General features: G+C 46.0%; 1 protein-coding gene across 1 annotated transcript in view; it reads right to left on the minus strand.

Moving 5' to 3' along the window:
* Positions 1-25,888, minus strand: part of SLC1A2 (solute carrier family 1 member 2) — a 93,245-nt gene that overhangs the window by 29,863 nt on the left and 37,494 nt on the right. The window contains exons 2-6 of the mRNA XM_082660036.1: positions 19,853-19,992; positions 17,865-18,017; positions 15,764-16,014; positions 9,863-10,031; positions 5,370-5,496 (exon numbers count right to left, since the gene is read on the minus strand). Of these exons, the coding sequence (XP_082516162.1) occupies positions 5,370-5,496; positions 9,863-10,031; positions 15,764-16,014; positions 17,865-18,017; positions 19,853-19,992 (840 nt within the window). The remainder of the gene's footprint in view (positions 1-5,369; positions 5,497-9,862; positions 10,032-15,763; positions 16,015-17,864; positions 18,018-19,852; positions 19,993-25,888) is intronic.

Here is a 25,888-nt window from a genome sequence, read left to right on the forward strand (position 1 = left end):
GAGCCTTAATTAGGACAGGGAAAGAGACTTTGTTCTATGATGTTTTTTAGGGTCATGACTTCCCTGCACCTGTTTTCAAAGCAGGTAGCTTAAGCCTCCACTCAGGAGCTGGAGTTTCTGAGTTCCTGGGTTTCCATATGAACGAATTACCTTGTTGAAAATATACTCAATGGAAAAGAAAAGGCAAATGTTCAGGGCTCAAAGTCACCATTTAAAGTTTCTGAGATGAAGCAAACAAAGCCATAAACTAAAGTGCATAAAGAGGCTGAGAGCTCCCTTGAGTGTTCTGAAGCCAAGTGATGGCCAGTAATTGTTGGACCAGTTTCTAAGTTAGAAGGACATAACTACAGAGCTGGGAGAGGGAATGGCTCCCTTGCTGCCCTGAGACTGGCTATATCCTCAGCTCTGGGCTTCATTTTCAAAGCCACTGATTCATCCAGGACTGGCCTGTGGCATCTTTTCCTTACTGTTGCATCACCCATTCTTGCCTCTGCCCACTTTGCGCCTCAGTCCTTGTCATCCTAAGGTTCCAGCCAAGATGCCCCCTCAGGTCTGCTCTCTACTCCACAAACAGACTCGTCCACAGCACTAACATACCCTGAACTCAGTCAGTGCGTCCATAGACTTCTGCCTCAGAATTACCTGGCCTGCCTGAAACAACATGGATCCCCTGGACCCACCACATACCTATCGAGTTAGAATTTCCTGGAGCTGGCCTTGGGACATTTATATTTCAAACAAGTTCCTGGGTAATTCTGATGCGTTTGGAAATCAATGTTTCCAAATAAATCAATGTTTCCAGGAATAAAATCTGATCTGCAGCTGATGAAATACAGATAGTCCTTGGTTAGTCTTTGGAAACCATTTACTTTATTTAGCTGCATCTTATTCAAGGCCTTTGGTTTTAACCCACTAAAGTGATAAATTTGGGACTTTCAGGCATAGGACAGATGGTGGGCCAGACACCTGGAGTGGAGGTAAGTGGAGGGACTTTCTCAGTCCTGCCATAAAGCCACTGTGGTTCTGTCCCACATGTTGCCAACAGCAACACCACTCTGTCAGTTTGGGACAGATTTCGAGAGAACTTAGAGTTGGAAGTCTGTAAATAAAGACTTAAACATGGGCTTCCCTGGTGGCGCAGTGGTTGAGAGTCCGCCTGCCGATGCAGGGGACATGGGTTCGTGCCCCGGTCCGGGAAGATGCCACATGCCGCGGAGCGGCTGGGCCCGTGAGCCATGGCCGCTGAGCCTGCACGTCCGGAACCTGTGCTCCGCAACGGGAGAGGCCACAAGACTGAGAGGCCCGCGTACCGCAAAAAAAAAATAAAAATAAAAAAAATAAAGACTTAAACATACATTCCAAGAGTTACCTAAGGTGCTCTCGGTACTCAGGGTAAGGAAGTAACACAAATCTCCGTATTCCCAGTCCACTTAGGGAAAGGTTCTGGCTATCCAAGGAGTGACTTTTGCTGGGAGTTACCATATGAGGATTAGAACTTTTCATCAGGATAGAGTGAAAGTCAGTTCATGGAGCCTCCAGGCTCCATTATATCACCAGTGCCTAAAATTGTTGTCAGCACGGCAGAGGTGCTCAAAAGTATTTAGGAAGTGAAGGAATGAATGGATGGATGGGTGGACTGGTGGATGGATGGATGGTGGTGGTGGTGGGTTAACTGGGAGGGAGAATTGAAAGAGTGAGCAGAGATTTCACTTCTCACTTTATGTTTCTATGGTGGTGAGATTATGAGAAGTTTTACTTTCTATTTAAGTTTTGCAAATTTTGAAAAACATGTTTTAAAGTACTTTGTGAAAAAATGAGGATATGAAAATCACACCGAGATGAAGGTTTTTCTTATTTTTTGGTGATTCAGAGGGCTTTGCGGGGGCTTCCCTGGTGGCACGGTGGTTGGGAGTCCGCCTGCCGATGCAGGGGACACGGGTTCGTGCCCCGGTCCGGGAGGATCCCGCATGCTGCGGAGCGGCTGGGCCCGTGAGCCGTGGCCGCTGGGCCTGCGCGTCCGGAGCCTGTGCTCCATAACGGGGGAGGCCACAGCAGTGAGAGGCCCACGTACCGCAAAAAAAAACAAAAACAAAATCAGAGGGCTTTGCGGGATTCTTAAGGAATTCACAAATACAGAGAAGCAAAGGGTTACAGATTGAATTGATAATAATGGTAATTACAGTGTAACAACAATAATAATGCTAGTTCATACAAAATGCTCAGACAGGTCCTGGCACATAGGAAATGCTCCATAACTATTGGTCACAATTTCACTTAATTCTCACAGCAACCCTATGATATGGATTCTATGATCAATCCGTTTCACAGATCAGGACGAGGGGTTTAGAGTGTTTCTAACTTACCTAAAGTCACACAGCTAGTAAGAGGAGGATCCTGGGTTCAATCCAGTCTGAGGTCAGATGGAAGTTGATTAAGGTAATGCTTCTCTATAATTCCAATTGCTTAGGCTGTGCAATGAGTTAATCTCTGTGCTTAGTTTTCTCCTCTGGAAAATAGGGCTCACCAAAATACCTATTTTTGCTAGGTGTTATTGTGAAAAATAAATGAGTCAATGCATGTAAAGTATTGGAATAGTATTAAGCATACAGCAGGAATCTGGTAAATCTTAGTTGTGATTTAATAATAATTATAATATTATTATCTTCTCGATAATAGGTACAGGACAGTAACTGAAAAAGTATTGAGCATATAGCAAGAATTTAATAATTCTGTTATAATTTTATAATAATTATTGTTAGAATAATAGTAATCTCCTCAAAGATGCATTTTGCTATTACTACCCTTCTTACTACCACGTAGAGAAGACTATGAAAGAACTCTGATGATTTAAGCTTTGAGGGTGTCAGTTAAGGAGTGGTTGGTTGTTTTATCCAGAACCTTCTCACACACATCGTTTTCACTTGTTGATGAAGCAGCTAAAGAATGAAAGAAACGTGTAGGATTGGCACCTCACGTCATATTACACCCTCCGGACTGTTAGCCTAGATGAGGTAACCCAACAGCTGTCAGAAACTGTTCCATGGGTCTTATTCCTGACTCACAATTGCTCTTCATCTCCTGGGATATGATGCTAAATCTTTAGGAGATTTGGTTTCAGTGAAGAGGAAACTTCTCGATCCACACCCACTCCATCCCTGCAGAGAAGGGAGGCTACACTTTATCCCATGACTCATCTGATTTCCTAGAAGATTCCGTCTGCTCCAAGGGCTCAGTGGAAATGACAGTGGTATGGATAAAGGAAGGAATCTTCATACATTACCCACATCGCTGGCGTCATTAGACAGAAAAATGGACTGCCTATCTAGAGCTAGGGTGCTCACTCGGCTAGGAATTTTAGGAAATGAAGGCAGATCCTAAGGTTTAAAACCAAGAGCCCTATTCTGCTTCACGTATTACCATTTATTAATCTCTCAGCAAGCTCAGAATGGATTTAAAAATATTTTTACAGCATGACCTCGTGTGTGACTTGAAATCTTCACACAAAAGAAATATTCAGAAATCTAGCATTGACTGGGAAGTTGAAGAATCAGTACAATAATCGAAAAGAACACACTACGGCACTAGCATCCTTTCCATGTTTCTAAAGTACAAGAAAGCAATGACCAACACCAGCCAGACCTATTAAATACGGTTCGTGAAATCACGGGAAACATCTTCGTGATCTAGGACCCTGGGGCCTTCAGCGAGCCCCTCGCTCAAGTTTCAATAAGAATTTACTACCGGTACCTCATCATGTTTGGAGATAAAATACAAGAGAACAGATTGTGCCCTTGTAAGTTGGGAGGAAGGGTCAAGGAGAGGAAGAAGAGAGAACGAAGGTGGAATTTCAGGGGAAGACACGTGGAATCGGAGGAGGACCAGAGGCGGAGTGGGGAGGCTGGTGGGGAGCACAGGGAATCTGTAATGCGGAATTCCTGCGGCAAATAGAGCACACATGTGGTTTGGCCTTATTTCTAGGCAGGCATACGGGACCGTCATAGGGGTCTGAAATGAACGTATGTAAAAATCTTTCTGTCTGAGAGATACCGGACACGAGAAGTTTCCAGTGACTGGAGGTGACACAATTTCCTTGGTGAAGGAGAGAACACCTGTGCTCTGGGCTTCCCTATACTTCAGAACCACTGACCATAAACACACATGAAATGAAGTGGAGACAATATTGCTTACATGATTCAAACAACAACAAAAAACCCCCACCCGCTTACATATCCAAGGTTTTGATATCAGCATAAACCCCAGCTCTTCCTCTCCCTAGCTCTACACTCTTAAGCAAGTTAACCCACCTCAGTGAGCCTCAGTTGCCTTTTCTGTCCCATGGGGACCATAACACCATCTTTGCAGGGTTGTGGGGATTACATTTGATAGGTATGAAGCACTCTCATGGCTCTTGGCAGATAAGAGGAAATCAATAAAAGATAGTTTTTATGATGATGGTGGTCATGATGATGTTAAAGAATCAGGATTTAGTGTCTCTGGACCAGTTTTCTCTGCTGTAAAACCAGAGAGTGGGACCAGATTTCCAAGAGCACTTACAATTCTAACCTTTTGTGATTTCACTTTTTCTTGCACGGCCTGAGAACTGCCTTTTCTTTTTATATGAGTCACGAGTAACCCAGGTCGAAGGTGCATTGCTTTTGGACACCAGAATACTGGCGCAATGGTTCTCCCAGACACCCTGGGTCATGCCCTATCCCTGAGATCTTGGCCCTGTCTTGGTGTAGTGTATCCTGATACCGCTCACCTTCAGGATTACTAATTGGTTTTTTCAGCTTTTCTGTCCTTTCTTTCTTTCTTTTTTTTTTTTTTTTTAACGTCTTTTCTTCCAGGGCAGGGATGGAAGGGGCCATCCCTTTTTATGTAAGGGGCCAAGTACTAAATATTTTAGGTTTTACAGGCTACGCAGTCTTGGTCACAGCTACTCAACTCTGTCTTTTTGCACAAAAGTAACCCTTGACAATACATGAACAAATAGGTATGGTTGGGTTCCAACAAAACTATTTATGGGCACTGGATGTGAATTTCACATAATTTTCACGTGTGGTGGAATATTACTTCTCTTTTGATTTTTTTTTTCAGTCAAATAAAAACATAAAACCCATTCTTAATTCACGGGCCATACAAAACAAACGGCAGATAAGATTTGGCCCACAGGCTATAGTTTTCCAGCCCAGTTTCTAGTGAAAGCTCCAAAAAAGAGATTTGCATCCCTTTCTCAAAGTCTTTCTGGAGAGCCCTTTGCTTGGTTCACGCCTGCCCACTCTTTCCTGCTGGGAGGGCTCCAGTGTCCTCTGGCGACCCCACGGCCATCTCACACGCCACCACCGTGAAGTAAGAACAAGCCCACTTACCACATGATCATGATCACTAGCTTCATTACAATCTCATTCAAAATGTTGAAGAATTCCACCATCAGCTTGGCCTGCTCGCCCATCTTCCCCATGGCAATGCCAAAAGCAATGAAAAACCCTATCAGACCTGTTGGGTGAATCACAGGACACAGAAGGACAAATTACCAAGTATGTGTTTCTTCTCCCTTGTTCGTTACTATCCCCCGTGTGTGGAGCCACATTCTTACCACCTGTTACCCTATGAATTAGGCATTAAAAGACAAAAGCATTACGTTTCACACTTCTCCCCTGGATGATTATGGCTTTCCTGAATACTTTCCATACAAGCAAGTTGAACTGTAAGCAGGTTAGTTCCTTGCAGAAAAGGAATTCATTTTCATTCCAAACTGAAAAGTACTCTCTTCTCTCTCCTCCTCACTTACGAAATCATGTGGAAGCAGATTCCATTAGTACACAGATTAAAGAAGGAAGCCTTGTTGGGACTTGGGGATTATCATGCAAACTTTGGAGCCAATATTAGAATAGCAGAGACCAATTAGCCAATTCAGTCTCTGCCAGGGTTATGTCTGTATTAGTTTGGTGTTATCCCAAGTTCATGCGTGGCTGGTGTGTTTCACTCTAGGAAAATCCTAAACATAAAATATTTTTCCTGTTGCTGTGTGCCTAATTGGAGAAGGAGGAAGAATCTCGAAAAATCCAAGGGAAAGCAATGAAAAATCCAAAACAGTTGGGAAACCCCAAATGACCCAATTTGTTTGGATTTAACCTGTTATTTATTAATTCATCATCATTGTTTCCATGGTCAAAATGGTTAGAATGCTTTCTTTTTTATTGTGGTTTTTTTTATCAGGATCATAAAGTGAGAACATAGTCTTTGTTACTTCCTAGCCCCTTGGCCCTCTTCTCCCTTCACTTGATATCCCTTGACTTCCATCTAAATGCAGCCCCCCTCCCCCCAGCCCCCAGGCTCAATCTAATCCCAGGCCAGCAGGATTTGAGGAACCCTGTCCCCAGGTCTTGATGCTGGCATCAAATTGCACTAGGTCCTGGACCAAGCCCAACAGCCAACCTTGGGTCTTATTTCTATGTTACCTTTTACCTCATTCCCTGAGTATCTGTCCAGGGAACCTGCCTGATACGGTAGCTCCTCCTAGGCAAGACCTGGCTTCTCTCTCCCCAGAATAGTTTCTCTGGCTCCACTCTGTCCCACCCCTCTTCCTCAGCCTCTCACCCTGGAGTCTCACCCAGACCCTCCCAGGGACTGGGGCACACTACATGGCTAACAGATGTCCCTGTTACTGCCTGAAGGCTCTCTGGATTTCTGATAACCAGTCGTCATGCGCCCCCCAGCTCCCAATCTGTTATTGCCAATCTTGGGGCTCCAACGCTGAAGGCTTGCATGGACTATAAATCAATGTCATTGTCCCCTTGGCAACAGGCCCTTGCTTGCCCATCTGACTTTTTCTCTGACCTGCAGTACGGGCCATCCACTCTTCCCTCTCTCTCCCTCCTCTCCTTACACCTACCCTGTCCCAGTTTGGCAGACTTCATTTCCGGTCCCTCCCTATTCCATCCAATTTCCTATTGCGTCCGTCCTTTTATGCCTGCAGTCTTGAGCTGTATCAAAGTAAATGATAGCATTATGATATGATTCTCTTAGGGGAAAATTCTTTCTAAACCTCTGCTTTTACCTTTTCTCTAGTCACCGAAACCACTCACCTCCCACACCAAGCACACGTCAACCCAGACTGTTCAACTACCCTTTGCTCCCCTCAGCAAAAAAAATCTAGCACTTGCACTGAAATTGTTAATCCTCGGGAGTTAACATTTCCCCTTTTTAGCTCTTGGCCAGAAAGCTTAACTAGTGACTTATAAGTGAGTTATTGGCCATAAACACAAAGGCTTAATGAGAATTAGCATGACCTAGAATCAGAGTGACAGAAGAGAGTGACCTAGTTCTGTGGTAATGGAGGAAATCAAATTCAGGCTCTCGTCAAGCCCATGGAGAGGAGTTTGCTAGGTGTGTGGTGAACATTCTGGCTGAGAATAGCTAGTATCACTTGGTTAATTCCATTTGGAAATTTTAAGAGAAAATGTTCAAGGTCTCAAGGTCCCCAAGAACTAGAATAAAATAGCTTCCCTGGCAGGGTCACCAGAAACGGGCCATCTCTATGAGTGTAAGAGAGAGATGTTGAAAGGAGCTGTCTCACACAGGAGTTGATTTAAGTGGTTGGGATTGAAGTAGAGCCCGGAGCAGTCTGGAGGTTTTGGGGGTAAAGAAATGAGTCTTTAAAGAAGTGGGGGGCCAGAGCCAGGATTTTTCTCTTCACTCTTGCAATGCTTGATCCTTGGGACTTTCCAAAGCCAAAAAACAAACCAAAACCAAAAAAAAAAAAAAAAAAAAAAAAGGCCACCATCTCTGCCCTTGGAAGACAATGGAAAGAACCTTATTTCAGCCATGATTCGTAAAAGGGAAGTTTCTCAACAATCTAACCTCCCTTAGCTTTCCAGAGCTTCAATTTGCACTTGGAAACCCACAGCCAGCTTGTGCATTTCCCTCTGTAAACACTGCCTCATTGAAGTCGCTGGAACAGGGGTGTTTCATTTGAACAAAGCCCTCTTAGACTTGGTCACTGGGGTTGAGAGAGTCCTGAATTGTGTTGAAACTCCCTGGTACAGCCAAAGGTCATGTGACTTCCCAGAATCCACCAGAACTCTGGAAATGAGCACAAAAGTCTTCTGAATGATTCACCCCAAAGCACTGGCCCCATTACTCATGGCCACAGTAGAAAATAGTGGGGCCACTTTGGGTTTGTGGGGCAAGGTGATTTGGGAATGCCTGAAAGGGTCACAGATATGTGGACAGTGGGAGAGAAGAGCCACTCAGGGTTGGATGCTGAGGATATCTGCAAACCCTCCTTTTCAGAGGAACTCTCCTATCTTCTCCTCACTCCTTCCTCCTCTCGCCTCTCACTGGTTATCAGCAATGTTTATTGATCTTCTGTTGCCTGGCAACCCGGTCAGCTTATCTCTTCCCTCACTCTCTGCTTCCTGCCAGGTCAAAGAAAAAGACACTTTTCACTGGTCAGGCAATCCTTCTCCCTCCGCCTCTGTTTCTCCACCATTCTGGATAAGTAAGGAGAACGGTTACCAAATTTAGAACAAACAAAAAGGACTCCCAGCTAAAATCTGAATTTCAGAAAAACAATGAAAAACATTTTTTAGTACAAGTATATCCCATGCAATATTTGGGACATACTTAACACTTGAAAATTATTTGTTGTTTATCTGAAATTCACATGAAACTGGGCACCCTGTATTTTATCGGATGCCCCTATCAAGAGACAAGGGCATTTGATCTCCTAGATGGTAAAGTGAGCTCAACCTTTTCTAAACAGCTCTCATTCAAATCCTTAGAAATCTCGCTTGCATGGATCAACATACTTCTTCCACATAGATTTCCCATTTCTCCCAGCTTATGACCAAATGTCTTGTCTTGGGACACCATTCTAACAGTGGATGGGGGTTCTTATGGGTGGGGGAGTGAACCCGGAGGGTGGATGGGGAGTAAAGTGAGCAAACTGGAGTCACCCACACAATGGGGGGTCTCTATCCCCTGTGGGGTGTTTTCTACTGAGCCGCTTAGCACTCCACCCCCGGCCATTAATGATGACAGCGGCTCACAAGATAAAGCATATGGCGCGTACCATCGTGCCTACGTGCGCAATCTCGTTGAATCCTCACAACGATCTACAGGAGAAATGCCAACCCCATGCCCGCTTTACAGATGAATCTTGAGAAGTGGAGGAGGCAGCCCACGATTAGATAACCGGTGAGTGGTCCATAAGGGATCCAAACTGGATACAAACCAGTCTAACGTCAGAGCCAGAGAACCCCTGGGATGACACTCTCAGAAGGTTCCAAGCTCACTGAAATCCCAGAAAGTTAAGCCAGACAGTCTCCTTTTGACAAGCTCGTTTTGGCACCAGCGCCAACACGTTCGCTCCTGATAGCACTACATTTGTTTACAGACTGTGAGGGCTGGGGTGGGACAGCCCCCATGCCTAGCATAGTCCTGGGACAGACACAAGGGCGCCTCAAAAAGAAACGCTTAGGAAATGAAAGGATTGGACGTGTAACTTCATGAAATGGAGAGTCAGAGAGAGTGACTTGCCAACACCACGCAGAAAGTGGGGGCAAGTGCCCTGTGAACGTCAGTCCCCTCGCTTCGCCCATACCCCAGTCCAGCTGCCACGTCCCCACGTGCTGTTGCTCCTGCCGTCTCCCTCTCCCCTCCCCTCTCAGTTTTCAGTCCCAGTGACCCTCGAATTCGCTCCCCAGAGACAGCCTCTTGCTCCACCTACAGGACATCAGGGCGATCGGCTTTCTGAGAAGGAAGCCAGGATGCCTAGGTGCTGACCTGCAGGGAAAGCTGGCCACTGTGGCCCCGGCAGAGGCACCTCCCCCAAGGAGATGAAGCCCAGTGTGCCTACCTAAGACATTCATGCCGTCCTTGAACTCCAGGCCCTTCTTGATAACCACCTGCGTCTCCTCAGGCGGCTCAGTCACAGTCTCATTCAACAGCGAGAGGACAGCATTGGTGGCATTGCTGTCCTCGTCTGATGGAGTGGCCACCAGGACTTTCTTTGTCACTGTTTGAATCTAATGGAGTGGGGAAAAAAAACCATAAAGATGAGAGGTTTGGTGTAAAAGGTCACCAAAAGCCTGGCCGCTTACATAAATGTTTGAATTCCCAATATGTCAAAAATATTATAATTAAGAAATGGCCAAACAAGGTTATGAAATCAGGGAATATTTTATATGTTTGTGCTTGACAGAGTGACGCTTCATGGCACAAATGCAGTGGGAGACGACTGTCCTCATCCCACGATAATGACGGGATTTATAACATTCTTTTGTAACTACTATAAGCAGTGTGACTGGTAATGGGACCCAAGCTTCAAGTTGAGGGATGCCTGTCTGCTTGTTTCATTCCCATGGAGATAGTAGCAAATGTGAGACCCAGCTGGATGCCCTGCTCGCCCCTGTGGAGGGTCCTGGATCTGGTCACGAACAGGAGGGCAGGGGTCTTGTTGGAAGTCAGATCAGCACCTCATATCCAGGTGATTGGCTTCTCCCTGCCTGGTTCCTGTCGCACGGAATCTTCACAGGTCCACTCTCACTGAGGCTCCTCCCAGAGCCTGGCTCTGCTGGGAAGTTCCATGTAGCTGCCAGATGTGCCAGCTGCCAGCAGCCCCCATGGCAGGGTCACTGGCTCCTATGCCATATGTAAGGTGGGAAGACACCCACTCCTTCAGGGCGGTGGTGCCAAGCCTTGCTCAATGTTCCCCAAGCATCCCTGTGCAAACGGCCCCCTAAGAAGTTCTCATGCTACTCCTCGACATCTGGGGCGGCCACCCTATTTTTAAAGGTGCCAGGCACCCTGCATGCTGTGAAAACTCACGTCTAAGCCCCGAGAAACACTACCTCCAAGGGCATTAAAACAGAAGTCATGCAGAATCCTAGAACGTCAGTGCCGGCACGTAGTCGGCGACAGATGGCTGAAGCCTGAATAGATACAGAAGAGGGGGCATGGAGAAGTCAAGTGACTCATCAGACGTCGTAGAATTATTGGGAGAACTGGGACCTCAACTCAGATGCACTGACCACCGCTGAGGTCTTTCACCACCTGTGCTGCCTGATAAACTCTATGGACCCAACCGTACAGCAGCTGGGCCCGAGAGTAAGTAAGGCTGACCTGACCAGTTCTCCTAACTGGGAGAGAGGGAAGCATAGCATTCCCTGAGGCAAGGCGCTTGTGCAGGGAGAAGGGCAGCCCCAGCTGAATGGGAACGGGCAGTTCATTGGTCCCCTTGGTCTGGGCAACGCTGGCACAAAGAGAGAACGCAGGAAGGATCTGAAGGGAAGCTTCCATGAACAACAGAGTCACCCTCCTGGGGACAAAGTGGGGATCAGAGCCAACTGTAGGCCTATCCTGAGAAGGCTAAAGAAGCCAAAGTTCAAGTTCAAAGGAGTAACGGCCGTGGGCCTGAATAAATGGTGCTTCCAGGATCGGGGGGCGGCCAGCTGCTCCACCTTTGACAACTATTACTTCTTGTGTCAACAAGAGCCCCTCAAGGCTCACAGGGCTGAGTACCTAACCCCAGGACAGAGAGCTAGTAGTTTACTGAAGCAGCATTCAAAATGAGTTATGTTCACCTCCAAAATCTAGCTTCCAGAGAGCACGGCTCAGCGGCTGATTTGAAGGTTGGACGACAGGCCGGGTTCTCTGAGTTCTCAGTTCAAGCCTGTTTGGGTTGAAGAACCCCAGCTGGCTGCCAACTCCAGTCCCAGCCACCAGGGTCTCTCACCTTAAAACCTGCAAAAGCCTGCTCACTGACTCATCTCCTCTTCCTGGCTACCTGCGATCCCCAGGTAAGTAGCTACCTGGAGCTCTGTCTATATCCAGAGCTACCAGGTTGATTTTTTAAAAATAGAAAAACAGGGCTTCCCTGGTGGTGCAGTGGTTGAGAGTCCGCCTGCCGATGCAGGGGACATGGGTTCGTGCCCTGGTCCGGGAAGATCCCACATGCCGCGGAGCGGCTGGGCCCGTGAGCCATGGCCGCTGAGCCTGCGCGTCCGGAGCCTGTGCTCCGCAACGGGAGAGGCCACAACAGTGAGAGGCCCACGTACCGCAAAAATAAATAAATAAATAAATAAAATAAAAATAGAAAAACAGTCATCTCCTTGCCTAAACTCTTAGAATAAGAACCAGAGTTTGACCCTGGCCTGCCAGGTCCGCCTGCACCCACTCCACTCCCCAAGCAGCAGCCTTGCTTCTCTTCTCACCAAATGCTTGCCAACCTCCATGAGCCTCTGCCCCTGCTTAGCGGGCTCTTCCCCCAGTTCTCCTCAGGCTGGATCACTCTTTTTTTTTTTTTTTTTAATAAATTTATTTATTTTATTTATTTATTTTTGGCTGCGTTTGGGTCTTCGTTGCTGCGCACCAGCTTTCTCTAGTTGCTGGAGAGCGGGGGCTGCTCTTCGTTGCAGTGCGCGGGTGTCTCGTTGCGGTGGCTTCTCTTGTTGCAGAGCACAGGCTCTAGGTGCACGGGCTTCGGTAGTTGCAGCACGTGGGCTCGGTAGTTGTGTCTCACGGGCTCTAGCGCGCAGGCTCAGTAGTTGTCACGCACGGGCTTAGTTGCTCCGCGGCATGTGGGATCTTCCCAGACCAGGGCTTGAGCCCGTGTCCCCTGCATTGACAGGTGGATTCTTAACCACTGCGCCTCCAGGGAAGCCCCGGGCTGGCTCATTCTGACCCCTTATCGTCTCAGCTCAGACGTCTCCCCCAGTTACTAGCCCATCAGCCTGCTCCAGCTCTCAGAGTGCACTTACCTTAATTTTCAAGTACCTTGTGCGTTTACCTGACATTTGTTCTGGTCTATCTCCCTGCAGTCCCTGAATGTAAGTCAGCTCCACTGAGCAGGGACCCCGCCTGGTTCATTCTCTGTGGCGTCCTGTGCACCCAAATATCGGCCAAAGGAGCAAACCCAGTTCAGTGAATTCCCCGGAAGAAAGGACCCCATGTGGTCACTCTCACTGGGCCTGATGAATGTGGTCAGGCCACACCTGACAGCCCGTTGCCACCTTGGAAATCTCACCTTGGTTCAGAGTCAGCCCGGAGCAGTGAACAGGAGGCCTCCCTGCTCTCAGAGACACAGGTCCTGCCACCTTGGGGGAGGAGCCTCTGCACTGGAGACAGCACGACTTTCTCTTTATGTCTCTGTGTCTAACTCTGGTCCTGAAACTCCGTCCACCCAAGAGAGGTTATTTGAAACCACTCCCAGCTGTACCCCAAGGGCACGGAAGGCACCACCCAGCACCCTTTCTCTCTGGTAATTCCATGTCACCGTCAAAGAGTTCCCTTTCCTCCAACCCTCTTCAAGGCCCTCCTAAGCCTGCCGACTGCACCTAGTTTAAGCTTCCTTTCCTCTGGGCTGCCAGGAGTCTGGCTTAAGGAAGCTGCACCCTCCCTCACCCTGCGGTCACATATTCCACATGATTATTTCTCTGAGTGTCCTAACCCAAAGGACCATGTCCTTGGGCTTATAGCTGGAGGACTAAGGGCTCACTCCTCAGATGAATTTTGTCAGTGGAGGGGTGGGTCCAGGGCAGGGCTGAGGCAGGGAATGGCGTGGTCCTCTATTCTAGTGTCCCCCAGTGCCCCTTGCCCTGGGGGACACTAGAGATTGCCCATCGACCAGACAGGTCAGGGAGCACAAGCATGGCTGACACCACAGAAATTCACCGCAGCCCAGAGCAACAGCTCTGAGCGCTGCCTGCTTCTCACTTCTGCCTCACTGACTCAGACGAAAGGGACTCCTTCTTGCATGCAGCGTGGGCGTGATGGGGCACAGAAGGGAGGCCCAAACCTGTCCCTCCCCGTCCTTCCGATGCTACCCCTACGCCCAGACTCCTACCAGCTCAGCCTCCAGCTGCTACAGCTCCAGAGCTCTCTTTCCAAAACGTTAAGAATAGACTTGGCACCCGGTTGCGTCTATCACCCCAAAGCAAGCAAACTCACCTTTCTAAGCAGGCTGGCTGAGGGGCAGGCACATTGCACAGAGAGGGTACCGGTAAGCACCCCTTCCCTAGCCTGTTTCCATTCACTCCCCACCCAACTTCCCCTGCCTGGAATGTTTCCTTTAATATAGCTCCTTGCTACAAGTGCCTCTGAAGTGGTATTGGAAATCAGAGACCATATTCCAGATTTATCCAGAGTCAACTGGGCTCAGCAGTGATGGGCAATGGCACTTTGGGGACAGCTGGGAATGCAGACTTTTCTTCTCTGCGACCTGTTTCCTCAATGTATTCTTCTGTGATTCCCTGGAAATGGTTGAAGGAGGTTCCTTGATTCTAGTTTACGTCCAACCAGAGTTAATGTGAACTGAGGTGTATTCGAACCTAAACTTAGGTCTAGACAACAGGCTGGTGAGGGGGGCCTGGGCAGCTAACTCAGTGGTTCCACTTGAGAGAGGCTGGGATGTGGGACCCGGGATATCTGGGACTCTTTGCTGCAGTGCTTGCAGCTGGACAGACAGCAGAATACAAAGAAACTATAAGGGACTAAAAATAACTGCGTGCGTGCGCAGTTGGGGCAAATTAAGAACAACCAGATACAAAAAGACCCAAAACCCAACTGCCACTTCTGAGGTGTCTGGAGCAAAAGCAAAAGCTGCACACAGCACCACCAAGGGGGTGGGCATGCCACCCAAGCCACCCCTCCCGCCTAAGCCCTGGACCCATCCTCACCCTCACCCCATTTAAGGGACCAGCTTGCCGGCCCCGCCCCCCACCCCCAGGGAGGGAGCGGGGGAAGCTGTTACTTGTTTTCGCTGTACGGCAGCACAAGTCCAAAAAAGCCTTGCCTGAACTTCTCGTCTGGCCTCTTATCAATTTCTATTGATTAAAGAGTCCAAGAACCCTGGTCGGTAACACAGCCAGCAGAATCAACTGGTTTTAAGAGTCGTGTGTTAAAAACTAGATATGCCTGTGTGCAGCTGGTAGGAACATATATATCGATACAAATTTTGTAAGGCTATTTTTGCAACATCCAGCAAATTCAAAATATCAACTCTTTGGCAGGACAGTTTTGCTTCTAGAATTTATCCTTTAGAAATACTACACAACAATGAAAAACGAAAGAGAGAGATGACGCTAAAACACTGTTGAACGAAAAGGCAAGGTGTGACACAGTATGTACGATGCAGCACCACCAGAGCTGAATTTTTTTTAATTTTATGCACACGCGTACGTGACAAAGAAAATATACAGGAGGAAACATGAGTAGCTCTAGGGAAGCGACGTGGGGACTTGAATTTTTACTTTATGTGCATCTATAAACTTTCCAAAATCCTCATGTATTACTACCAGAATTTGACAAATACCCAGTCCCCGGGCCCACCCTGGAGATTCTGATTCTGTAGAGCACGTGCATTTTTAAATGGACCACATGTGGTTTTGTTATACTGCTAAGATCAAGAACCACTGAGTACTCTAGAGAGTTGTGGGCAAGGGTGATCAAAATGTCCCCTTGGACGACACAGAGACAAGAACCAAAGAGAAGAAAAAGAGATCAAAGAAAAAAAGGAGAAGAGGGACCCCAGAGCTAAATGTTATGAAGTGGACTGCAAAAGAAAGGGAAGGTTAAGAAAACAAAGACAACACGACTCCCATCCTAAACTCCTGCCCCAGATGACCCCATACAACCCCTAGGCAGAGTATAAATACGAAAAAAGTTACCCCCCAGAGCTGATTTGTTGAAACAGTCTCTAAGTTACCACCTCTGTAACTTAGGAGTTTGGAGAACAATGGATATCAGAACTCTAGGTTACCTGCTGAAAACAGGCTTGGACAAGGTTTTCAGGGAAGAGATTTCGAATAAGGTCCAGAAAGGCATCCAGGCTGGACACTTCATCGTTCTTCTGCCCAGGCCCCAGCTGCTTCTTGAGTTTGGGGTTCCCCGGGTGGATAGCCAAGACCAGGATGACCCCCAGCACTGCAGCGATGATGGTCGTGGACATGTAATATACCATAGCTCTCGTGCCTAAGCGGCCACTGGCTTTAGCATCCAGGCCTGACAACCCTGGATGGAAAAGAGATCCAGAATTATTAGTCCTGTTATTTTCCTGTTACTAGCCCCTCTCTGCATACCTATAACCAACCCTCGGCTTCGTATTACTCAAACGTATTAATGGTTAATTAAAGCTTCTTCACCTGAATATTTGGTCAATTCCACAGTTTACAATTCAATTTTCCAAGGATATTTTTGAGATTCTAGAGAACTGGGGAGAGTTGGAGAACATCTGGTTCAGGGTTTATAAACTGGTTGGTGACTACTTTTTGTCAGTCTGCAATAGTGAGTTAAAATTGAATACTCTCTTCAATTTTTGATTCTGAGATTATGTCCTTCCCATTTATTTGATATTAAGATATCCTTTCTTTATGAAGTGGTGGTCCTGGTACATGCTAGGTTTTTTTGTTGGTTTTAATGTCCTCGCTTAGGAAAATAAAAGATTGGTAGCCCTGTTTTCAAAACGTCTCTTGAATACATTACTGGTCATGAAATCAAAAGTCTGGAAAAGTGATTCTAGCACAGCCTTCTCATTCCCCTGAGGTGAAACTTGATGGACACCACATTTTCTGAGCTCAAGTAGGGATGTGAGAACAGGTGCACAAAACACCCAGCATGGGTGGGAGCTTCATCTATATTTCAGGAGCTTCTGTGATGGTTAGCGGAAATTCCAAGCAAGTCACAAAAACTCCAGCCTTCATTGGGTTTTTTTTCCAGTAGTTTCTTCAGTTTTTCTACTTCCTGGTTTCAGTTCCTGCTTTTACTAGACTGAGAGATGCAACCCTTTCTGGGGATCAGTCTTTTTTGCCGTGGGGGAGGAAGTTATCACTGATGTTAATAATTCTCTGAATGAAGCTGACCCACATGTGACACGTTTCGCCTTACAACCTGAAGTCTAATTCTGGCCAACGGAAGTGAGCTTTCCTTACCAGGTTGGCCAGTGTACAATCTGTTAAACAGGCATGGAGAACAAATTTTCTCTGGTTTAAAAAGGAGCATTTAAAGTAAAACATAGCTTCACTCAGTCTGAGGCTGAATGATAAGATCCTCCTGACACTGAGTCCTAGCTTTCCCTCACTGGATTCACTGATCAACCAGCTATGAGACTGTAGCATCTGAATCTCTTGGAGTTACCAGAGCTTCACTACCTTCAGAAGGTGGATGGTCCAGAGGTACAGCTTTCTCAAGGTCACCCAGCCTGTTGGCACCCAGATATAAACCAAAGCCCAGTTCTTCATCCCTAACTCAGAGCTTAGTCTCTAAACTTCATCTATTTATACCTTGTTTGAATAATATTATTTGGTAAGGAGGAAACTATCAGTATAAGCCCAGGGAGGGGAAAAAAATTCTTTCAAATAAAACAACTCTTTCAGCCAAAGGACAAGTGAACATGACCTATACATTAAGGGTACCTTTCTTCTGAAAAACTCGAAGGGTTTCATATCTAGTATTTCATTTATTTTTAATACCCACTTCCCTCTACACCCAATTAAGTAGTAAAGAGAAAATTTCTTTTTCTATTTGTTACCTTTATTTGTCAGTTTCTGAACAAATACAATTTGGGAAATGAGAAAAGTATACATTAAAAATTAAAATCACTCGATATGATCACTTTTAACATGCGGCTATTTCCTTTTTATCTTTTATTGCTAGACAGACAGATGGACCAACCAATAGATGGCAAACTCTATTTTTAGGGATGCTTATCCCAATTTTAGAGACAGGAAAAACCAAGGCTCTGAAGTGAAATGACACAGATGATCACATTCACTGATTCAACCAAATTGAGAATCTATGGTCAATCCAAAAGCTGGAGTGGGAGTATGACCCGCTTTGGCCCGGTGCCACAGAGGTGGTCTTACCTGTGATTAAACTGGAGATGATTAGAGGCAGAATGAGCATTTTTAGCATCCTCATGAGTATATCCCCTGGGAAGGCTATTAACATAACCACATCAGGGTGGATAGGAGATGCCAAGCGAAGAAGCCCTCCACATACTGCCCCCAGGATGACACCTATAAGAAAGGGGGAAAAATATGAATTTAGCTTTTGCCCTCATCAGATGAATAGCTCTAGAGATGTAGTTCAATGACATTGACCTTCCTCATACTTCTCCATCATCAGATGATGACTAACACATAACAAAAATACCATTAGAAAAGTGAAGTTGATTTTGATGACTCGTGAGAAAATACTTTGTATCTCCAACTATTCTAAAAGGCAGCACTAGAAGAGTCAAGAAGAGCCTTCTCAAGGCTTTGTGGGAAATATAACCTGGCAACTTGACTCTGACTTCTTTGAGGATATCATCCACTTGCAGAGTCACAGATTGTCAGCAGAAATAATCCACAGTGCCAGATACTGCTTCTCTTCACAGCCTAGGCTGGCCACATTCCATGGTGTTTAATGTTTTTCTTCCCTTTTGAACTGAATACCAAATAAAAGGAACATTTAAGGGACCAAGCTGGGGTGTTTTCTTTATTCTTCTATTTTCTTTGACTTCTGATCATTTCCCCATGGCTTATCCTCAAGAAGTTTTGTCTTTGACTTCTATGTCCTTGTACATGATCTTGAGACTTGCTGATCTTAGGAGAGGTCAAGGGGGGTGTCTAAAAATATATAATTTGGGAGGAAACAATTTGGGCAGAGATGCTAGCAGGAGCCTTTCACTTTGCATACGCAGGGATTCCACAAGAAAACCTTGGATCTCTCCAAACTGGTGGCCAACATAAACTACCTTCTGGAGTAAGAGGGGGAGGGAGGTCCTAGATATGTGGCTATGGTGTTAACGCCAGATATGCAAAGGGAGTAACATGGCCAAAAGCCTTATCTTTTTTTCTTCCACAGGTGAAAAACACACTTCTTCAAAACCTGTGATGAATGAAATTTGCTTCTGTAGAGGGTAACCCTTGGAAAACCCTACCATACCTGTGGTCTTCTTCTATTAAGTGAACTGAGCTGGGGGGCAAGTTCCCAGTCCTGACTCTAGTCCACCGACATCCAAGATGACTGACTCGAAGGAGAAGCCATGGACGATGTGTGTGTGTGTGTGTGTGTGTGTGTGTGTGTGTGTGTGTGTGTAGATGGCTCTTCATTGCTTCACTGTATAGCCTCATAAGAGTTGAAGAACAAGGAGGGGGAGTTGAGAAAGGAAAAGATGTGGTTGTCACTATAAGAAACCGTAATTTTCCCCATTTTCAATCAATCCTGGTCGAAAACCCAAGGCCAAGTCTGTAGCAACAGTCACACGAAAGGACAACCAGAGCTTGGGTGAGGCCAGAGGCAGGGGAGTAAGGCTTTTGAGGTGGAGCTGGAGTGGGTCAAGGCTTTGGGGCAAGCCTCTTCCACACGGACCTCGTTAGCCAATGTGCTAACTGAATCTAAGTTAATGAGGTGCTTGAAGAAGGTCAGACCTTGGGAGCCCTGTTAGTGGGGTTTAGGGCAACTGTTGCCTTTTTCTGGACACAGGTACTTCTCTAAATGTGGTATACTGACCATCTGCTTTGGAATCACCTAGAAGGTTTGCTAAGATGCAGATTCCTAGGTCTCACTCCAAGTGGCCCAGAGTCTCTGTGAGTAGGGCCTGGGAACCTGCATGCTGACATACCCATGGGAAATGTACACGCATACTGAAATCTGAGAACCACAAGAATCCCAAGGGGGCAAACATGGCTAGGGCAGGTGGCAGGGAAGATGACATCACTGAGGCAGCCGTGCCTGGGTAAAGGCAGAGTTAGGCAGAGCGTGTGGCTTGCTTTCCAGGGCGAGGGCTGGCTTCCAGAACCAGCTTCCACACTTAGCCAGGAGAGACCAGGGGAAGAGGGGAGGGTGGGGCAGGCCTGTCACCTACCGAACACGGTCAGCGTGAGCAGGAGATTCTTCCCCAGCTTGTCACACAAGCGCAGCCCCAGATGCCGGGGCTTCAGCTCCTCCGAGCTGAGGTGGCTGTCGTGCATCCGTACTTCCACCTGCTTGGGCATGTTGTTGGCACTAAAACAGAAGGGGAGGCAGTGCTTAGAGTCCACTGGGCATCTCTGCAGTTTGAGGGTCTCAGGTTGTAGGAGGCGAAACAGCCTTCCCCAGGCACAGCTGGGAATCTGGAACCATGGGCAGAAAAGTAAAAACCAGGGCAATTCAGGGCACCCTGAATTCCAGTTTGCCTATAAGCAGGTTACTAGGACACACCGAACACCAACACGCCAAGTGCTTTTGTCCCTGTTATCTTGGATCATCACAGAAAAAGGCATCACATAGGCAGTGGGAGGTTTTTCCAAGAGCTGCCCACCATGGTAACTCTCTGAGGCAAGTATCTCTGCCCTGTTTTACAGAAAGTAATTTGCCCAGGGTCACAGGCTAAAAGGAATGGATAGTCAAACTCCATATATGCCTGGCTTCAAAACCTGAGCTCTTTCATTCTTGTATCAACAGCAAGAAGATGGCTTTTGAATAATCCAAGGTCAGGAGCGTCCCAGCCTAAGTCACCGCTAAATTAAATGCCTCTGAGCTCAAGCCTTCCCCATTCTGGACACTGAAAAGTCATAAATGCTAGCAGTCCAGGTTTTTCCTCTCTTTTGGAAAAGATGGTTTATCTAGTAAAAAAAAAATTCATTCCATTGTGGTTTTTAAAAGGTCACTTGCATTATCAGGACTCCTCTAAGCTGCCAATAGTCATGCTACCCCGTGTCAAAGAAGTATGGCTTTAAGAAGCATGCGATCACCTTCACCCGTAGAGGCACCCCAGCCCTCTTCCAGAAAAACCCCATGTGAACCCAAGCTATGCTAAGACTCTGCCAATGGAGCCCTTGCCAGGATAATGAGTATACTGCCTTTTTTTCCAGCTACGTCACTTCCCAGGCCAGTAAGATTTCAAATTTAAGCTTGGGGACCAACATAGGAGGCCAAGTTTTCACTTTGACGTCTTAGGACGCCTTTGTTAGCTGCCATTTACAACCACCGTCACGTGACAAACAAACAAAACAAGTTCTTTAACACCTAGAAAGACAAGTCACAGTCTCCGAATAAATGACGATACCTTCCCAGATGGGCAGCTTCATCCAGATATTCTCACCACAGCCTGGGGAGATCTTCCTTTGGAACCAACAGAACTCTTCAGGTTAGTGGTCTGGAATCACTGGTTATAATGGAAATGGTGTGGGTTTTGGAAGCAGAGAGCCTGGGTTCAAATCATGACTCTATCACTTGCTAGCTGTGTTGTTTATAGAAAGAAGGGCTCAAGGCCTACCTTGTGGAAGTTAAACATGATAATGTATGTTGGGGGCCTGGCACGGCAGCCAACACAAGTGGTTCCTTTCTCCAGGGAACATTCACGACAAGCGTGACATTTAAGTTCGGGGACCCACCCAGTTGCACCATCGTTCTTTCAGGACACCAAGCTTAGCTTCCAGAGTCTCAGAGTCAAGACCAGGGACCCAACACAAGACTTACTTTTTCATAACAGGCTGCCTAATATACTTGCTTCCAGAATAAAACGATACAAATGAACTTATTTACAACACAGAAACAGATTTAGAAAGCAAATTTATGATTACCAAAGGGAAAGGTCAGGGGGGGATAAATTAGGAGTTTGGGATTAACATATACACACTACTATATATAAAATAGATAATCAACAAAGACCTACTGTATAGCACAGGGAACTCTTCTCAATAGTCCGTAATGACCTATATGGGAAAAGAATCTGAAAAAGAATGGATATATGTATATGTATAACTGAATCACTTTGCTGTGCACCTGAAACTAACACAACATTGTAAATCAACTCTACTTCAATAAAAAATAAAAATTATAAATAAATAAATAACAGAATATTTTAAAACTAGGAATAATGTGACATGGTCTGGTAGGACGCCCAGATGATAACATTAGTCAAAATATAAGCTTCTTGGGCTTCCCTTAATGGCCTAATATTCTACTCATCTGGTTAGTCTGGGGGCGATCTCTATCCGGCATACGTGTGTGTTAATGATCGCTCAGACAGTCTAAAGAAGAAAATAGGGCGTGAAGCTCACAGCAAGCAGACGGGGGCTTTCTGACCGGTGAGCAGTAAGTACCACTTCCTCCCGTCACCAAGTGAAACAGACGGAAAAGTTCTTTTTACAGTACAGCAGGGAAAATGATCAAAACCATCTTTTTAACACGGATAGACCATATTTCTATGCTTGCATTAGGATCTTTTTATATTTTTTAAACACTTCTCCAGCCAGTAATCTGAAGCTGTAAACCAGGAAGCTGCCAACGGAGAATGGGGGCCGTACGCGTTCAGAAGTGGTGAATGCGTTCGTTAGCCAGCCCTTGGCAAAAACTCTAGGAGCCCCTTGAGAGCGGAATCCCCTGCCTTCTGCTTCATTCGAAGCCCTCCTGCCACCGAAGTTAGAATCAGGCACGTGGTTGGTATTTCAGTGAGACTCACACGTATTTAAACCAGACATCCTGGCAGGATCCACGTGATGTGATGAAAGTGTCAAGCATCAAGGCAGCCGTGTCCAAGTGAAAACACACAAATATTAGGTTAACGTACACACCCGATCCAGCAGCGTGGCCGGATGCCTCCTGGCCACACTTCTTAGTTGCACAAAATCACTGTATGTTTAATGATTTGTCTTTTAAGCCATGACAAAATGTCCCTGAAGCCCTGAATCAAAACTGCCTCATCAAAGTGGCAGCATCAAAATGTCATGAACCCACAAGTACTGAGAGAATGCCTGTCACTTGCCCTCTTGAAGTTAAACATGTGCTCCAGGCTCAGAGGCGCTCCTAACCTCTGCACATAGAAAATCATTATTAAAGTACATCAGAGCCTTGGCTGGCCTCTGGGGATGCAGGGAGTCCCCGGAGAACTCTTTGTAAAGATCCTAGACCAGTCTAAGTGATCCCTGCATCCCCCAGAACACAAGGAGAGCTTGAAATGGAGACTATTATAGAACATAACATTAAATAATATTGTATAGCATAATACAGAGCTGCTTCTAAGCCTTATATATCTTCAGAAGAACAGATATAGTTTTGGTTTTGCTTTATTTTATATTCACCATTTCCAATGCTCTTTATTTCTTCCTATAATTCTGGGGTTTTTTCTTCCAGTTTTATTGAGATATAATTGACACACAGCACTGTATAAGTTTAAGGTAAGCAGCATGATAATTTTTATTGGACATCTTTATTGGAGTATAATTGCTTTACAGTGGTGTGTTAGTTTCTGCTGTACGACAAAGTGAATCAGCTATACGTGTACATATATCCCCATATCTCCTCCCTCTTGTGTCTCCCTCCCACCCTCCCTATCCCACCCCTCTAGGTGGTCATTAGTGGGAAGCAGCCGCATAGCACAGGGAGATCAGCATAATAATTTGATTTACATACAACATGAAGTGATTATCACGGTAAGTTTAGAAAACATCCGTCATCTAATATATGTACAAAATTAAAGAAAGAGAAAACAATTTTTTCCTTGTGATGAGAACTCTTAGGATTGACTCTTTTAACAACTTTCTTTACATCCCTAGAACAGATATAGTTTTTCAAATGAGATCACACACGTCCACAGCTACGTGAATGCTGGTTACTGAATGCACATAGTAACAGCAGTGATAACAAGGATAACTGGTGTTTACTGAGGACTCTGTGTGTCCAACACTATAGTCAGTGATGAGTAAGGTGTAATCCTCGTGCTTAAGGAGCTCTTAAGGGGAAACACAAAGCACGTTGTGTGGTACTTGTCTGCTTTACATATGGGCCATGATAAGGCCCTGTACAGGATGCTATGGGACACGGTAAGAATGGTGCCTAACCTAACTTTGGGGAAGAAGCCTGTTCAAGAAAGGCCCCCAGGAGGGGCTGATACCAGAGCTGGATCTTAAAGGATGGATTTAATTTAAATGTCTACATCCTCTACCAATATTTGAACCCTAAGAGCACCTTTAACACCTGGTCCCAAGCACTTGATAAGTGTTTGCTCAAAGAAATTAAGAATTGGAGAGCAGCTATAGAGGGCACTGTGCTCTCTCCTGGGAACCAGGCCCTTCTACAGTAGACTGGCAGCATACCACCTAGCACCCCTCATACCATTCTGCATCTGTTCCACAAATTCCCATTGGCCATATATTACAGGCCCCATGCTATTCTAGGTGATAAAATATCACAATAGACAAAGCCCTTGCTCTCACGGGCTGTACATTTTAGTGGGATAACAAATAAACGAATAAATATATTTCAAGTGGAGATAATGTACTAGGAAGTGGGTGACAGGTGGGAAGAAAGCAGAGTTATTTTGCATCCAGTGGTCAGAGAAGGAGGGCTTCGTGATAAGGGGACATTTGAACAGAAACCTGGAGGAATAAGGGGTCTCCTAAATTACCTAGGCAGTTTGTCCAGAGCTTAGCAAATAAATGGCATACACACAATTTGGAAATCTGTTGGTCCAAACCGGAGACCGAAGCTCCCACCAGATGCCAATCTTGGTGTCCACGCATTGGTTTTTAGCACAGGCTCTGATTCAAATAAGAGTCAAGGCAGTAATGCTGCATCCCATTACCATCATGAATATGGTGGAGGTTCAGTGACTGTCCCAGTTCCAAGCAAAAGAAATGGATATCAGAGAAAGGTGAGTTGGACACAGGAGGAGGCCCGAGGTCACGACAGCCTGCAGATTTACTTCTTTGGCAATGAACAGAAAGGGCAAGGCCTGATCGGGTAGGTCCACTGTATAAAGACAATAGGTTATTTCGAATGTGCACACTTATTCCCTCATGAATGTTCCCTCCCTACAACTTGTGGCCATGCAGACGGAACCAAGAAATAAGGATTTTGAAAGCCCAGGCATGGCTTGGTTATACCAAATCCATCAAGCCTGATGCTCTCCCCACACTGTTCACCACCTCTATTTCTACCCGGGTGCCTTCCGGATGGAAGATTTAGCAATATAATTCTTTAATACAGTATAAGCCAATTAGTCCACATCTCTCTCCATTGCCCAGCAAAGTAAGGCCATGCGATGGGAGAGCTGTTTGTATAATTTAAACTTGAACCATGAGCCTATAATTGCCTTCAGCCTTAGCTTCTCCACTAAACTGTTTAAACAGCTGTTAATTTTGCAGTCACTGCCCCGTCTTTCTCACACAAATCCATGTGAGTCCTGTTTCAAAGTCAAGCTCAGCTTATCATGCAACACATCCTCTGTGACTCCAAAGGGAACGTGTAACGGGGCTGGTGCTAAATTTTAAACAGTTCTCAGGACCTGCTTTGCATTTGCATTTGCTTTCCCTTGCTCTGCCAAGAGCCTCTAGTAACAGGCTCATTAGATGTGGTGCTGGATTCGGATTTCCTGCCTGACACACTTCTGTGTCAACTTAACTGGCACCAAATTATGTTTCCTCCTTCGCTGGTTCAATGAGGTGACAACAGAATGTTCCCCAAGGAAGCTAAAAGCAACCGGTGTGTTTTTGCCTGGAGGATGTGAGGTCTGCAATGGGCATCACCCATCTGACCCTCTGCTACTCAACTCTAAAGACCTCAGAGGCACAGAAGAGACAATGTCCAGAAATGGCCCTAAGGGGCGGACACTAGGTCAGACCCTCAAGAGCAAAAATAGTGGTTGTTGATGGGGCCTTCCCCCAAGGTGGTCAAGGTATTTGAAAAAGAATGCCGGAAATACCAGTGCTGTCAGCTCCAAGCACCACAAAACGGTGATTACAGTTGTGACTGTCCCATATCTGGGAATCCCCTGGTTCCCTAAAGAATGTCACACCCACAGGAAAAGGGACTGGAACTCTAAAACAGCTGGGAATTTCCAACAACCAGTCTCTTCACCCGGCACTACGAAATGATAAAAACACACTCTTAATATGAAATACCAATGGGGTTTAGGTAT

The sequence above is a fragment of the Grampus griseus genome (assembly GCF_964374135.1).
Source record: "Grampus griseus genome assembly, chromosome: 8".
Taxonomy (NCBI): domain Eukaryota; kingdom Metazoa; phylum Chordata; class Mammalia; order Artiodactyla; family Delphinidae; genus Grampus; species Grampus griseus.